The sequence below is a fragment of the Lepisosteus oculatus genome, chromosome 17 (genome assembly GCF_040954835.1).
Source record: "Lepisosteus oculatus isolate fLepOcu1 chromosome 17, fLepOcu1.hap2, whole genome shotgun sequence".
Taxonomy (NCBI): Eukaryota; Metazoa; Chordata; class Actinopteri; order Semionotiformes; family Lepisosteidae; genus Lepisosteus; species Lepisosteus oculatus.
The window spans coordinates 18,724,510-18,740,883 of NC_090712.1; the positions used below are offsets into that span (position 1 = coordinate 18,724,510).

Genomic DNA, 16,374 nt, shown 5'->3' on the forward strand with positions numbered 1-16,374 from the left:
ATTGTAAACACAGTGAGGAAATAGGGGATACCATTCAATAAATTAATTTCGTTGTCATTATTTAATCGATCATTCATTCAGTTAAAAAAAAAAGAATTGTATGGCTTTGGCTTATTAATGTAATCTTTTTTTTAATCTGTGAAAAAGATACTCCTCTTGAACACTTCCATGCTATTGATATTTATTTCTTCCCTTGGCCTTCATAACAACTGAATTACCAAAACCACTTTACCATCAGGAATGTACTCGTCAAGCAAATGTATACCGTTCTCTGAATAAACATTGAAATAATTTGCTTTATTGCCCAGCATTTTCATTACAAGTTGCAAACAGAATGTTAAAATCAATGTACTACAACATTTTCATCTTCCCTAGCTGCAATAGTTCTGAGTGAACATTATTTTCACACTTCACTATCATCTGAGTGAAATCCCATTTATTCCTTCTAGCTGAAGAAATGTGTCAGATTCTTATCACATTGTTTGTGTTGCCCATAACAACGGATTACAGGATGATTGATGAAAATATTTTAGTGATTACAGAGGTGTAAGAGCTACTTAAAGTCCAAGAAGAAAAATGGAAACAAAGGTTAAGAACTAACTTCTGTTAACAATCAAGTCGTAGTTTTAACAAAACATTTTTGCAAGGGGAATTTAGACAAACACCCTCACTTTCACTGATGTATAAGGTTTTAATCAACAGTTGCAGACCTGAATAACCAATTAAACTTCAGTGCTTCTTGATGTCTATAAGGATACCAAAGATGACGTACAGAATATTTTGTATAGCTGAGTGTATAACTACCCCAGCCCTAAATGAAAGAAAAGTCTTCCTAAGCAACCCCCCAAAAAACAAACACATAAATCAATTAAATCCTTAATAAATTTGATGCATTCTGCTTTGATTTAACGCAAAGAGTATAAATATATTTAGTGTGCAGAAATACAGTAATCTTTATATTCCTCACTGCAAAGCAATATTGTCGCCCTGGTTTTGCAATAAAACCATAAAAGATTGAAAACCATAAGATTGAAAAGCCATAATTAGGAAAGTTCAGAGTGCTTACCATATTGAAGGTGCTTCTGTTCCACTGATTTCTAGAAAGTCATATCTGTCTTCAAGCTGGAATTCTGTAAAGACCAATGCAATGGTGTCTCCTGGCTCAGCAAGGATGCTCCAAGTACAGTCAGCGTTGTTCTCATACTCTGACGGGAAGTGAGGACTGGAAATCATCCCACTTGTCCCTCTAAATGTCCCACCACACGCTCCTTCAGCTGATGAGAATAGACACAAGCAATAAGATATTGTTCAGAAGAGGTACAGTAATTGTGTCGTTAATTTCATAATGCAATTGAATTTACAATGCCTATTCTGAATTGATAAAATGCATACTTTTTGAAGTGTAAATTCTTTAAAGTTTTCTGTTTTTTATAGTATAAAATGTGCCAAGTTCAAAGGAAAACTATGAACATATTATCTTGTAAAATGCAAAAGGGTTAGGAAGTTTGTTTTTAATAATTTCCATTGTAAAGAGTGCAATGCTGTATTTTAATGGTAAACGTCTTTTCTATAAACACTAGTTTTCCCACAAGGTCACACTGGATATACAGTAGTTCGATAAGGACTCTTATTATATTTTATATGATCTGTCCTCAAAGGTTTCAATCCAAAACATGAAAGAAATTGATTTTTAATCCATTGCCTTGTGGCTCTGTTTAAAACCTTTTCCCTTTTCTTTCTTTAAAAATGCTTACATCATTTTAAGTTAACTCACAGTACGGTAGTTTTGTCAATATTTCCAATGGATGCAGAATTTTATAACTTTTAAAAATTAAAAAGAAACATTCTTTTGTGGCTTTATTTAACAATGTAGTATATATATATATTTAAAAGGCCACTGTAACTGAAGAATTACTTATAATTATCTTACACAACTTTTTTTGTCAGACTCATAACTTCTGCTCCTACAGTAAAAACAATGTTGCTACCATATCATGACTAAATTCATCATCTTTAGTAGCTGTACATGAGATCTGCTCTCCTGCAGGTTAGAAAACAGAAGTTTGTGATCCCATCTGGTTAAGAACCTGGAAGGGAGACTCCTGGATCATGCTGCCATAGGGTCAAGATGCACAGTTTGCTCTCACATATGATTGTGAGAGATCCATGGTTAAATTAAGTTGTATTAACATTTAGACAGAAGAGTAGAAGACATTACAGGTTATGGATCTATTGTACAGTAGGTAGGCTGGGTTTTTTTACACCAGGATAGTAAAAATAGTAAATGATATATTTTAATTGTACTATAGTTATTATAAATAAGGTGCAGGAACTGTGCTAACAGGTACTTATGTAATGTAGATACGTTCTCAGATGCCAGGCGCTAAAGGGAAACTGACACAGCATCTTTTCTTATATAATGTGGAGACCACTTACTGTACATTACTTGAGAGATAGGTTAGGTTGTTTTACATACTGTAGGTATGCCGGATACATCATTTTAGCTCCTTCTTTAAGTGTAGTTTTCCCTTTGAAGAAAGCTTTTATAAATGCAGTAACATTTCTATGTCAGATTGGAGGAAATGCAATATTGCCCATTAAAAGGAAGTTAAATACAAACTTCTCTGATCGTCTTTTTCATGGCAGGCTGCAAAGCTAAAATGGAACACATGGTGTATCTCTGCCTGCACTTCATAGCAAAGAAAACGAAGTTCCTTAGTGTGCAGTAGCACTGACAGCTGGAAATGTGGAACAATATATTTATTGTGACAGTTTTCCATTATCTGAGATCATAGCTGAGAGACTTTTTCAAACCCTTCAGCACCCAGAAAGTGGAACAAACATGATCGCCAGTCCTTAACCACAAGATTAAAAGTATTTCCAAGCAGCATTTATAAGCATCCATCTTTCTAGTTCAGCTAAATTGAATTGCCTAAAATAAACATGGTGGATGGCTACAATCTGCCCTGACAAAGACTTGAGCAGTAGTCATCACGTTAAAACTGAACAACTGGTCAGAAATACTACACTGGACATGTAGAAAACCTTTGTGTCCTTAGCTCAGATTTAAGCAAACCCAGAGTTTAGAACTTAAGGTTATACTGATTTGGTTGGTACTAGCTAATGGATCCTATCATTAGAATCTCATCTAGTCATTTCATGAAATAATTATCTTTATCAGCTCTAACAACACAGCTGGGCAGCTTTTTCCAGATGTCCACAACCCTGTGAGCAAAAAAAAAAAATGTCTCTGGTGCTCCCATAAAGGGCGCCCATTACAAACACGATTCAGAAAAACACTTTATGTGCAAGTGTATATCCTCAATGTTAAGGCTTCAGGACTTAGCAATCACTGTATATGGCAATCTTAACAAATAAAGACTTTTGTCACAGTAAAACCTGAAATTATTTTCCAGTTACTGTATGTTTGCATGTAAACCAGGCCATCATTAAGTGCAAGCTGAGGAATAAGCAGTAATAGTGTAACATAATGAAGACATGGTTATGTTGCTAAAATGCAGAGTTAAGTTTGTTCTGAGCATCAAGCTAGACTTCTCAAGCTGTTTTCTCATATTGTGCTTGACCACTTAAGTGTCAACTGGAGCATATGGAAACAATGTAGATGGGTATAGGTGCCAGTGGTTTAGAAAATGGGCATTCAAGCTTGTCATATCTGTGGCGTAGGTGTAGAGTTGTCTCACTAATGGGCTTTTAAGTGTTTCTGACTGCCTTGCAATTTTCATTTTTCCAAGTATTAAGAACACCTCTGAAGAAAGACAGTTAAAAGTAAATGGGGTGTAATCTACATATAATTAAGGGTTTACTTCCTAATTTCATGGATTTAAAAGAAAGAAAGAAAGAAAGAAAAAAAATATTTTTGATGTGTATAAGAATCACAGGCTGTTGCTGCATGAAACTGGAACAGTACGTGAAACTGTTTTACCACTATGCAATGTCTTGTATATGCAAATACTGTACTTTTGTTTTTCGAAAGAAAATTTGAAAATGTTTCCTAGATTTGTTTTTCAAAAATATATAGCTTACAGTGAACATTCACACTGTATTGTTAATTCCTTAATTATATTAAAGTAGGTAGCAAAGGAACAAGTAATAGGTTTATTCCATGCTGAAAAAAAGAAGAAAGAGAATACAACGTTTCGGCCGTGGAGCCTTCTTCAGGTGTGAGGGTGCACGGCCGAAACGTTGTGTTCCCTTTCTTCTTTTTTTCAGCATGGAATAAACCTGTTACTTGTTCCCTTGCAGCCTGCGCATGCTGACGCAGCAACCCACTTAAAGTAGGTAGGTAGGTTAGGTTGCCTCTTCAGGCCATTAAGGGGGCAAGGGCCACCATTTTTCTCAACCATCCAACACTGGAGGTGATGGGGTCAGCATCACACTCCAGCTGGCCTGTTACCCCCGGAAATATTAACCCCCAGAACTCACTGGGAAAGCAGGCCGAGTGGAACTGGGAGCTGTCTGGAATGAATTAGAGCTCCATCACCTGCCCCTACCTGGGACTGAACCCAGGACCTTCTGGTCAGGAGCCAGACGCCCTTGCTGTCTGATCTACCACAGCTCCCCCTAATTACATTTACGTATAATAATAATAATAATAAACTTTATTTTATATAGCGCCTTTAAAGGTGGCTTCTCAAAGCGCTTTACAGGATGACAACAACCATAAATAAGAAGACTACAACAATAAATAAGAAAATTTCACAAGACAGGACACAATTATAATTACAACAATACAACAATAACAATAGAGGAGACCGTGGAAGGTGGTATTAAGAAGAGCAGAGGGGTGAAGAATGGAACCAGTTAAGTAAAGGCTTTTCTGAAAAGGAGGGTTTTGAGTCTGGATTTGAAGGAGTTTAGAGAAGGTGACTCTCTGATATCCTTGGGGAGAGAGTTCCAGAGCTTGGGGGCATAACAGGAGAAGGCCCTGTCGCCCATACAATGTAGACGGGCTTGGGGGACAGTAAGGAGGGCAGAATTTGAAGAGCGGAGGTTGCGAGGTGGGGAGTAGGGCGATAATAGTTCAGACAGGTATTGAGGTGCCCAGCCATGCAGAGCCTTATAGGTGAGCATGAGGATTTTAAAGTCTACGCGGAATTTGACAGGAAGCCAGTGCAAGGACTCCAGGATAGGAGTAATGTGAACACTTGTACGTATGCTTATTTAAGTTTAAATATGTGGCAAAGACTACAGTAGAAAGTGCATGCTTCTAGAATCTGTTGCAAAGGAAGATTAATGGAGCATAAATCTCCCCACGTCTCCACCCCTCATTGTTTATATCCTTCTCTATACAGTATAAAGTATTTACCTACATTTCAGGTATATAACCCCTCAGAATAAGAAAGAAATTCACTGATGAATTGATTCCCAGGTCTTTTATAAAAAAAAATCCATTATAGGCTCTGAGAATTCTTTTGTTGGTTGGCTAGTGATAGCTGTTGGCATTATAACATATATAATTACAAAACAGTTCAACCATGTAGCTTATTTATATAATAAATTAAAAACTCATTAAATCCTTGTCGCTGAGCACAAACACGTATATTAACTATATGCCAAAATAATTAAAATCATCTTCTTTTTTCTTTTTTTGAAAGCATAAAGCCATGCATAGGGATTCATTTTCATTGCTAGGTATTTTTTCTAATACCAGTCTTGTTTAAAACTGACATCTGGTTCATCCCTTTTGAATTTACTTTGAATTATGATGCTTATGGATGTGTCTTAAATAAAATAGAGAAGTGCTGTATGAACAATTTCTCAAACCTAGTACAAGCATGAGTTTGCCTCAAAATATAAAACCATGCAGATTTTGGGAAATCTCAGATTTGCAGCATAAATTCATTTCTATACAATCCTGCCATATTGAAATACATGGTACCCAGCAAACAGAGAACCAATTTGGATTTTCTCCAAATGTCTGTATCCTTTTGGCAAACATATACAGTACATACCAACATTTTGTATGAAACAAAACACAATACATAGAGATTGCTGCGTTTGCGTGTTCTGTGTTTTGTACTTGCTGTTGAGCTGCAGAAATATTAATCTTTTGTCAGGGCTGATGAGTTTCATATGGCAGGTTTAAAACTACAAATGCTATTTTAGGATTTATGTTGTGCTATAAATTGAACAATCATATTTTTTTACTTTCGCCAAGTATGTTGAAAGTGTTCTATTATCTCACCTTCCTGCTAGCATTGTTAAGCTTGTTTGCTTTATACACACTAAATGCATTAGTGTCCTTCATTTAAACAGGAATTTGCAAAATATCTCTTATATTGGAAACACTGATTTGTGAGAAAATATTTCTTTCACACCAATGGAATATGACTCATACAAGCAAACAAACAGAATAAAAAACAAATTCTCACAATGCATCAGTATGAATTTGACAAATAAGATAATCCTAACACATCCAGTACATGTACTGTACAATACACATCAGCTTCTTAGTACTTCATTGACCTTCAGTTATTCCCCCTCGAAGACATTTCTTTAAAGTGGAGCACATACAGTACAACCAGAAGTCTGATTCATGCAATTATTGGTACTGTGTTGTGTTGTTGTTTCTTCCTGTACACAGATGACATCAGCTTCACTGGTTTGCCAAGTGTACTCTGTGGCAGATCATTTACTACATGTTAGAAATGACCCTGGCGAAAGCTCTTTATGATTTTGCCAACAAAGAATTGGCAGGTGATTTATTAGAAACAAAAAAACAGTGATGTGATAAGAAAATATATGTGATAATTGATGTAAAGATATGGATGAAATCCTGCCACATATGAATTTACATGGTGCTTTAATATATCATGTATTTATTTTCTAAGTACGTTTATTACCACAGAATGTCACATGAGATTTGGACGGGACCAGAAAAGTGACTTGGTATCTTCAGACTCTATCTAGTAAGTTAATGTGTATTTTAAGGATAAGAAACAATTGAACAATGTGATTTTGCAATCGTTTCAAAGAACCCAAAAAACTGTTATAGCTAGCGATGTATTCCCACATTCAACATATTTTTCATACCTGCTGCAGTCACACACTGTACCAATCTCGTTTCTGCAATGCTCTCAAACCTTGATCTTAGGTAATTTAGGTATTTTTATTATAATGCATAAATGCATTGTTTCCTTTATCAAAAATAAACAAAATAGCTAATACAACTGAGGGACATTTTTGTTTGCATTAGCAACTTGGCATGTGCTTGAAGCTACTATATTGTGTGTATCTGATGTGTTCTTAGACAGACCTCATTGCTTGTTTTTGACCTCAGTAGATGACAGAATTCTTAATATGCTGACTTCATGTGTTCAGTTTCTACAAGCTCACAAGGTCACAGGTGCAGATTATTACTTCCTCTTACAGCTTCTAAACATTTTTCAATCAATTGGGCCAGTCTCTCAATAAAGGATATACAGTATAAAGCATACACAGTATATATAGTAGTATATAAAATTAAATGACAAATAAACACTGAGAAAGAGAAATGATCAATCAAAGATTGTCAAACATTCAATTGTGTTATTAAAAAAACACATTTCCTTCCCTTAAACAAGAATGAACATTATTTCGTGGATCCACTTCCCCAGGATAAGAAACATAGATGGAATAAAGTACCCGATTATTTTTGTTTTATAACTTGTATTTCACCCTGTTGGATTTTTTTAACGGAAGGCAGTTCCCACTCTTCCTGCTTCCTGCTTCACGTGGAATGTGAGGAAGTGCTGTGGAGTTCCAGAGATCCAGAATAATTGTGATTTTCTCACCCACTGGTTTCCCTTTAACATTCCGGAAGAATACAAGCAGAGTTGAAAACAGCCCCAGATTATGACATGAATATTCACTCTTCTCTGTGAAGTCAGTCATTTGAAACCCCAAAACACCACCGATGGAGACATGAGGTTTTCATATACTCTGATTTGAAAGAAAGGCATTTCCAATAGCCCTGTCATTCATCTTACCTCTGCAGAAAGGAACAGGAAAATCCCAAGATGCTCCACTGCCTGGACTCACAATACATGTGAGCACTGCGTGTCCTTCCAAAACATTCCCCGTCACACAGCTGTAACGGATTTTGTCCCCGATATTGTAGCGTGATCCATGCACTACTCCTTTGGGTATCACCCCAGGATTACCACATGTGTGACTTGGCAACACTGTAAAAAAAAACAGAAAATATAAAACATTATACAGTGTTTTTTTTAAGAGCTTCTATTTCAGACATCTGGAGAAATTAAGAGTGGAGGTGGAAAACAAACTTTATACTGACCAATTTATGAATGCGTTGAAGTGCTTATGGACTAAATATGCATTTGTTCTAATGCAGAACGAATATCAAGAGATACGAAACATGTTTGATTGGGTTCTCATGTTGATTACTTTATTATCAAATATTAACAGGATGTTTCTCCATAAAATGAGTGCTCAGTCACTTAATATAGGGAATGATATGGATTGAACCCACAGTGCCAGCGAGGTACAGCAGTGATATAGATATAAGTCATCTGCAGATATTTGGCTTGGCTGTAGTTCAGTTCAGAATGGAAGAATGCTGGCAAGGTTGTCATACAGTATGTGGTACTGGTGTGGACACCATTCTCCCAGTCAATGAAGTGTGAGTGCTCTTGAGCAAGGAGAAAAAGAGATTCCATATTCAGCTAGTTGGTACAACCAAGAAGCATGCACTCTCTTAACACCCTGGCAATTCAAGGCTTAGCAACTGTTTCTAGACTTTCATTACTCTGAGCCTCTGAGAGAGGACTGAAGGCTACCATGCATATCTCCATTACTGTTGTGCTCTGCTGCAGAATGAGTCTCTTTTGATGCTCAGGTTAACACTTACGGTCTCTGTAAGGACAGAAGATCAATAACATAAACAATGATTCTGTAAAAAAGCTTCTAAAGCCCATGAATGACTTAATGAATGGTACAACATACTGTACTATAAAAGCGGGATTTATATGACTAAGAGATCAAAAATGGTTTGATCTAATTAAAAGTAGCTTATACTGTATATACTGTATGCATATCTGCTTAGAGGGTTTGAAGAAAAAAGCAATTTCAATCATTTTAAAGCCTCTTCATCTGAAACCATACACTAAATGACATAATGCAAATACATTTTAACCTCATACCCTGTTCACTCTCCTGTTTTAGCCATGGTATTTGCTCCCAGACATTATCTTTGCATATCTTGGCAGACATAGCTCCTGTATATAGAGGACCTTATGCTCTTCAGATCAGTTCTATCAATTCTTATGCAGTTGTATACAATAGATTAAGATTAGTGGGTAATCTTGCCCAGCAAATACTGTATGTAAACCTATGCATCAGTGTTCACTGGTGTATACAGTAGGTTCACATATTTTCTTAGTGTGAAAAAACAACTAAGTACTGTGGTGTACAGGCATGTAGATTTGTGATTTTGTTACTCCAACTTTACTTCTCTTACATCACTAAAATCAGGAAAATTGGAAATAAAAAAGAAGATTTAACCCATAGTCCACATCTAGAGGTTAGCAATTTTCAAAACACTGAAGGTGATGACTTGGCAGAATTAGCCATTTTTAGGTCTTAGAAAACTTTTCAAACAATATAAACACAAAACTTATACGCCACAACAGTCTCATATTGAGGACATTTTATTGAATATCTGTATATTTCTCTAGGGGCAATAAAAAGAAAGGAAAGACATTTCATACTCGCAAAAAACATTATCCCATGAATTAGTAGAGATGTCGGAGCTGAGAGGAGACAGTTTATCCCTGGACTCAAAAAATATATGTAGGCACAGAGATGATGAGATACACTTTAAAAAGAATTGCTATATAAAAGAAATGAACAAAAATATGCAATTAGAAAAGTAAGAAAGCCATGCTGAAATGTAAACGTTTTGTGTTTCTCGATCAACACATTCCAAGTCTGTATGCACTCTACCAGCTAATCAGTCTTAAATTTTACATCAGTCCCAACCCCCTTTCTAGAGAGTATCTTAAATATCTGAGATAGCTATGATTTAATGACATCTTCAGGTCAATATATACAGCAAGACAGATTTTGAAGCCAGTGGTTTTCCTCTTCTTAGACATTGTATTGTTACACACTATTCAATGTGTACTAATATTCCCTTTATGGCTAATGTATATGGATTAATAATTCAACCTTTTTAAAGTACCACTGCAATTTCTCACCATCTCAAGTAAAACTCTTGTTGTTTTTCACTTTGTTGACATATGTAATTGTTATTAAATGTTTTAAACTAGAGGCCATTCAATCTCAAGCTTTTATTCATCACAACTGCTGCAGAAGACTGTGTTACTTGACTTGTTCAGACTGAACACAATTTGACTGTAAGACCACATTCTATTTCAAAACATCCAATATCAGTAGGTATTTTACTCTTCCATCAATGTCAATAATTGATATTTTTTTAATTTATTTAACTGCACTTTTATCAAGTAAGAACCTTCACAGTGTTTTTTTTTTACTGTTTCTATTCTGTAGGAAGAATGGTACAGTTGTTCTTGTTCCTTGATGAGCCCCGCAACACATACTGTAATAGAATTAACGAGCCAGAAGCTTCTAAAATACCTTCATGCATCTATTCAAAAGGTGTGATGTGAACACAATGAAGTGTCCAAATTACTTTCTTAAAGCAAGGTCTTAATAAAAAGCTCACCCAGAAGAAAGAAAGGCAGGATCATAGCTGCAATGTTTTAAAAGCAATTAATCTGCAAGGAAGCCAAGTAATAGAAAAGGCAAAGGCGGCACAAACCCTAAAAAATGATTGTGAAATCACATCAGAAGATTTTATCTGTAGATGCCAGTCTGTAATAAAAGTTTAACTTTGATGGCAACCTACTGTTGCCTTTTTCTGTAGACCGTTCTGGAGAGTTAAAACAAATAGCAGCAGATGCAAGAACAGCAGAAGACAGTCAGACAGGTGGTAAGTAGTCAGGATCTAAATTTGTTTGAAAGGTGTTAAAACAGCTTGTGTCTACAATTCTCTCATCCATTTTACAGTGATGTGCTAGAGGTCTTGCCAAGTACTGGTAGCTCGGAGACTTCTAAGCCACTTATTGGTGTAATTAGGTAATGTAACTTCCCTCACTCAAATAGGGATGACCTCCTGCCAATAGCTAACCTCAGGATTTAAAGTTTGTACATGTGTAACCTGTGAAGAGGAAATGTAATATAATATAGGTCACCAGTTTATTCCCAAGATGATGACAGACTTAAAAACAATTGTTCTGCATGTAATGACTTCTACAGATTAATTTACACACATTGGGAAGAATTTATGTAGGGACCTATGCTTGTTTTTCTTGATACAAAGGGTATAGGGTTGTATACTGTATGTCTGGATGTACAGTATATTTCCATTAATTTGCATTTTGTAAGAGCAGTTCACTAAGCAATATACTGTATAAAGCATCTCTAATGGAACTCTAACCATTGGTGCTACTGTTATTACTAGAGTTACTAGAGAATAATAAGGCAGCAATGCTAATCATTGTGGCACTGTGGCCCCGTGCCACCTCTGCTGTCTATAATCACCACATAAAAAACAAGACACATACACTCTAATATTTCAAAGAACATATTCAAATCATCCAATTATTATTAGCTTGTCATAGAAAATGATACAATGTTTACAAAACATGACAGACAATCATATAGTGTGTGGAACATCGGATGAACGTTTTCTTATCATAGAAAAGTTTCAATCTGTTCTGGAAGCAAAAGTTTGGGACTTGATAAATAGTGCTGTCGCTTTTTATTACACAAGGGAGAAAAACACTCTTAAACCTGTCAGTGTCTAGGGAACCATCCACTTTTCTCCTCTTGCATCATCAGGTCCACTGAGAGAAATTTCACCAGAGATGTTCTTAATACAAAAATCGATGATGTCTATTCCCTTTAAATAAATAGCTAGTGTTCTTAAGCACTGTCACTTCTGAAGACAAATAATTGACCCCCATATATTCCAAAACATTCGAGAATGAAAGTTTTGTATCGTTTGGCTTCAGAGAATGTACAAAGTAAATGCAATTGGTGAATATATACTGGTATGGTATTGAAAGTAAAGATGAAACTATTCTATATGATGGTTTTTTAATGATAAAGTTGGAATTAATTAAAATTATTTAGTTCTCTTTAATAGCTTAAATACAGTGGCATAGTACAGTACGTCCTGCTTTAGTGCAAGAAGCACTTGTGAAGACCAAGTATGAGTAATATTTTACAAAAGACCAGGATTTATGGCAAACAATTGCTATAGTAGATCTTAATGAAGATCAATAATGTGAAAATGATGAGCATTCATTAAGATTGATGCACTCCTGCAACTTATTTATACTTTATAGCCATTTGTGCGATTGCTTGCATTGCAATGTCAACACTACATCTGCATCTAAAGACTGCTTATAGGTCTTGCTTCATTGCCTCTCACCAATTTGGGAGCTAACTAGCAGAGGAAGTTATTTATATTAAAACAGGAACCTCTACTGTCAAAAATGGAGCACAACAACTGTTTACTAACATTTCCTTACAATGATAAGAAATAGAGACAAAGTAAGATTTTACACAAATAAGAAAAGGTCAATAAAAACTACACCTGTAGCTTATTTTATAACTGATTCTGTAGATATATTATCAACCACATGGTCAATTTCTTTTCCCTGTTTTGTCAGCCTAAGTTGCATGACCAGCTGTATTTCATCAGATGACTGACACCATCTTATAAAACCTAAGTTCTCATTCATGTGATATATAGAAATAATATACATTAGAAGATGTCTATCTTTTTCTGTTGAAATAATCGTTCCCTTGCAAATATCACAGGAGTTGTCTGCATGAAATCAACAAAAGTATTATATATTTCAACCCAGAACAGGCACATAACTAGCTTACAACACAGAACCATTTATCAGTGGGAACTCAAACCATCTGCTCTGTAATGCATCCCCCTTGTTATTAGCTAGAATATTCAATTCAAGTATTTATTGTTTTTCTCTTCAGGAAGAACAGACATGCAGGTCGTCAATATTGAGTTCAGCATTTTCAGTCACAGCTCTGCAGTGTTTCATAAAGTGCAAATTAGTTCAACATCAAATATGCATCTTATATTGTAAGTAATGCATGAAAAAGAGAACAGAAAAATCTCCTCCCTGACACCAGATATTTGTGAGGACGAAGTGCTGATGTCCCTGTGTTTCACCAGTATAGTGTACTTTGAGTCATTTTTAATTTTCTGCAGGCTATGAAGATCCATGCTGCACGATAGGTGGTTGGGTAGCTTTACAATGTGCAAACATTCCTGTTACATTGGTCTACCAGAGGCTTCTGAAAGTCTCCTGGCTTTACTCAGATTGAAACACTTCATAATCAGAAAAGAGAAGCAGGAGCAATATCAACACTTAAGGCAGTTTCCTGTCTAGATATCATACAAAGTAAATTATACAGCCACACAGAGCAGCATCTTACACAGCATACTTGTTCCTTTTTGGTCTACCTACCAACTACCTTGATCTACCAATAAGGGAGTGAAGCACAGCCTTAATGTACTGACAAACACATAGAATTTCAAACATTCCAATTCAATTAATCATCACACAATTATCTGCAGCAGATGAACTACTTGTACTTACCCAGGTGAGCTATTTACGAAGTCTGTGGTGACAACTTTTAGGCAAATCTAGTGGTAGCATCCTCGTCTTTGTGCCAGTAATAGCTGTTAATATTCTGGGTTTAACACCTGCAGTACATACAACAATGTGCTGTATGTACAGTATGTGCACACACCCACACAATACATAGTAACTGCTGGAGTATTACATAGCTGGAGTAATAATCATTAATGTAGTTTTATCTGTTACCATTAGAGTACATTTTACTTTTCTTTGACTGCAAAAGAACAATAAAATCTGCTTTTAATAAGACATCTATTGCCTGACTGTTAAGGAAATGCAAGATTCTGTTAATAACGTCAAATGGTACTGCCGTTAAGCTTGCCTAATGATACACTAACAATGATAATGACTAAAACATTAACAACAATGCTAATAAATACTGAGATGCATTAAAAAAGAAACACTTGCTACTGGTCCCAATTCTCATTTGCTGTGTTTCTCATACCACTCAGAATAGAATCATCTACAAAAAACACACACACACAATTTCTTAAATAGAAATAAAAACATAAAATGTTGCAGAGATGTTCTGGTTGGCAAACTACTGTATGAGGCTTACTAGATTTTGCTATCTCTACTGTACATCCATGCAAAATAAAATAAATGCATGTCAGTTCATGGAGTAATGTGTACTGACAGTTGCTACGGCACATGTGTGATTTTTAGCACTAACTTAACACCCAGCTAGTGAGAGAAAGCATCACTGCATCACAGAATATGCTTGATGCATTAATACTATTGCAAGGATAAAATATATATTTTAAATAAACATACGAGGTATTACTAAACACTTGTGAGAAAAACGAAAAAGTCAAAACTGAACCACATCCTGTATCAGCTTTCTTAAACTGGTCTCTCTACAGTTGAAACAGAGAAAAAAAAAGACTATGTTTTCACTCCCCTGTCAGACTCCGACTGCATTGATCTACTTGTGCATTCAATATCAGCTTCTAACCCTGCGGTGGAGCTATTGCCCCTGGAGGAACATCTCTGTGAAACAGAGACATCTTTTATGGAACAACCTTAATTATTAAGTGCTGATTAAGATTCTGATTGTTTTTTGAAGTGTTCACTAGTGCATTCTTATAATTATTGGACAAGCCCAAAGCTGTAGCTGACTTTGCAGTTTATCTAGCCTCACCAATTCATCTATCCAATATGAGAAAACTGATTCCTCGTTAAAGTCAAGGCAGCTCAGATCCTGTCCTAGAAGTACAAAGTAGTTCAAAGTAGAACTACACCATGGATTGGATGCTAATATAACACAACCAACAAAAATACACAAGAGCTCACTGGGAAAATTCAGAATCCAATTAATTTGGTCAGTATGGCTATCCTGGTGGAAGGAATCTATGCACTTAAACACAACCCATGGAAATGCAGGAAGAACTTGCAAAATCCACTTGGGTGGCATCCAATCAGCATGATACCAAGCACCAAGATGTCAGCATTGCGAATTGCTACACCAACATACCTGCTATCCTTACCTAAGATTAATGCTAATTCCCAAACTACACGGACAAGTTACATATCAATAGTTAGCTTAAGCAGCATGCACGTCTCTCAGAGTCCAGACATTTTGTAGATACAGTATATTCAGTTATAAGATAAACAGAGAGCAATATCTGTTGTCTTTTGAGAAAGTCTGGATTCAAACATAAAATGCCTGGAAACTGCATTATGTTATATGGTCTTAGCTGAAAACCTTTAAACAGTCTAACTTTAAAGGTCCACACACTTGTGAATAAGTTAGTAATTTGTTAATGATAATAGTTTGTTTTTTGTAATGTTAATGCAGATAAAATTGGAACATAGAATGCACTGAAAAAAGGGAAGAAAAAACCTGAAACACCTCTTCAGCACCAGTGATTGATGCTCTTTTACCAGTACATACTGTATGAGAGATCTCAGACCACGATTATATTCTTCATGTGAATGAATGAGAGAAGATTAAAGTCCTTCATGAGATATGGTACACAGAAGAAAAAGCACACCAGTGTCTCATACTGGTCTGTATATAGTACGTATAAACAATAAATTCACATTGGAAAAGGACTGACAAGTGTAAATGTAAAGCTGCACTGTGTGATGAAGATGCATTAAGTTTGAATAGGATATAAGTCAATTTCCCACAGGCCTTGTAACTGCTGAGGCTGCTCATTACTCCTCAGTAACTGAGGCAAGCAGGTTGAGGCTATCTTTACCATCTGTTTAGCACAATATATCATCTGCTTTGTCCAGCTGAGGCCCCATGAGCCGCCCTACCAGTATGAACTCACAGTCGTGGGTCACTTCTGCATTTGTGTTTTCTTCCCAGAGATTGAATGGGCATGGATGCACTACAGTACATCATAGTGTGGCTCACTTGATAAAAACCCTGGTGCAGCGTTTGCAGATGTGATCATTTTAATGTAGATTGGAAAATTAGGTTTATTACAGACCGCCCACTGTTAAGCCTATGGTTAAAAATGTACTTACTTAGCTACACTATTTTCAAGCTATTGTCATTAAAATTGGAATACAGTTTGTTTTGATTCAATGTATTATGCAAGAAATTATAGGTATTGTTTATTTTTTGAACACCTACTGTAGATGGAGTTCTCATTGATTGGTTTAACATTCACCGCTTTTTTACGGACTTTTCACTTCTTGTCCA

At 35.9% G+C, this 16,374-nt stretch overlaps 1 protein-coding gene across 1 annotated transcript in view; it reads right to left on the reverse strand.

Moving 5' to 3' along the window:
• Positions 1 to 16,374, reverse strand: part of csmd1a (CUB and Sushi multiple domains 1a) — a 604,432-nt gene that overhangs the window by 244,245 nt on the left and 343,813 nt on the right. Inside the window, exons 4-5 of the mRNA XM_015363222.2 lie at positions 7,989 to 8,183; positions 1,067 to 1,274 (exon numbers count right to left, since the gene is read on the reverse strand). Coding sequence (XP_015218708.2) covers positions 1,067 to 1,274; positions 7,989 to 8,183 — 403 coding nt within the window. The remainder of the gene's footprint in view (positions 1 to 1,066; positions 1,275 to 7,988; positions 8,184 to 16,374) is intronic.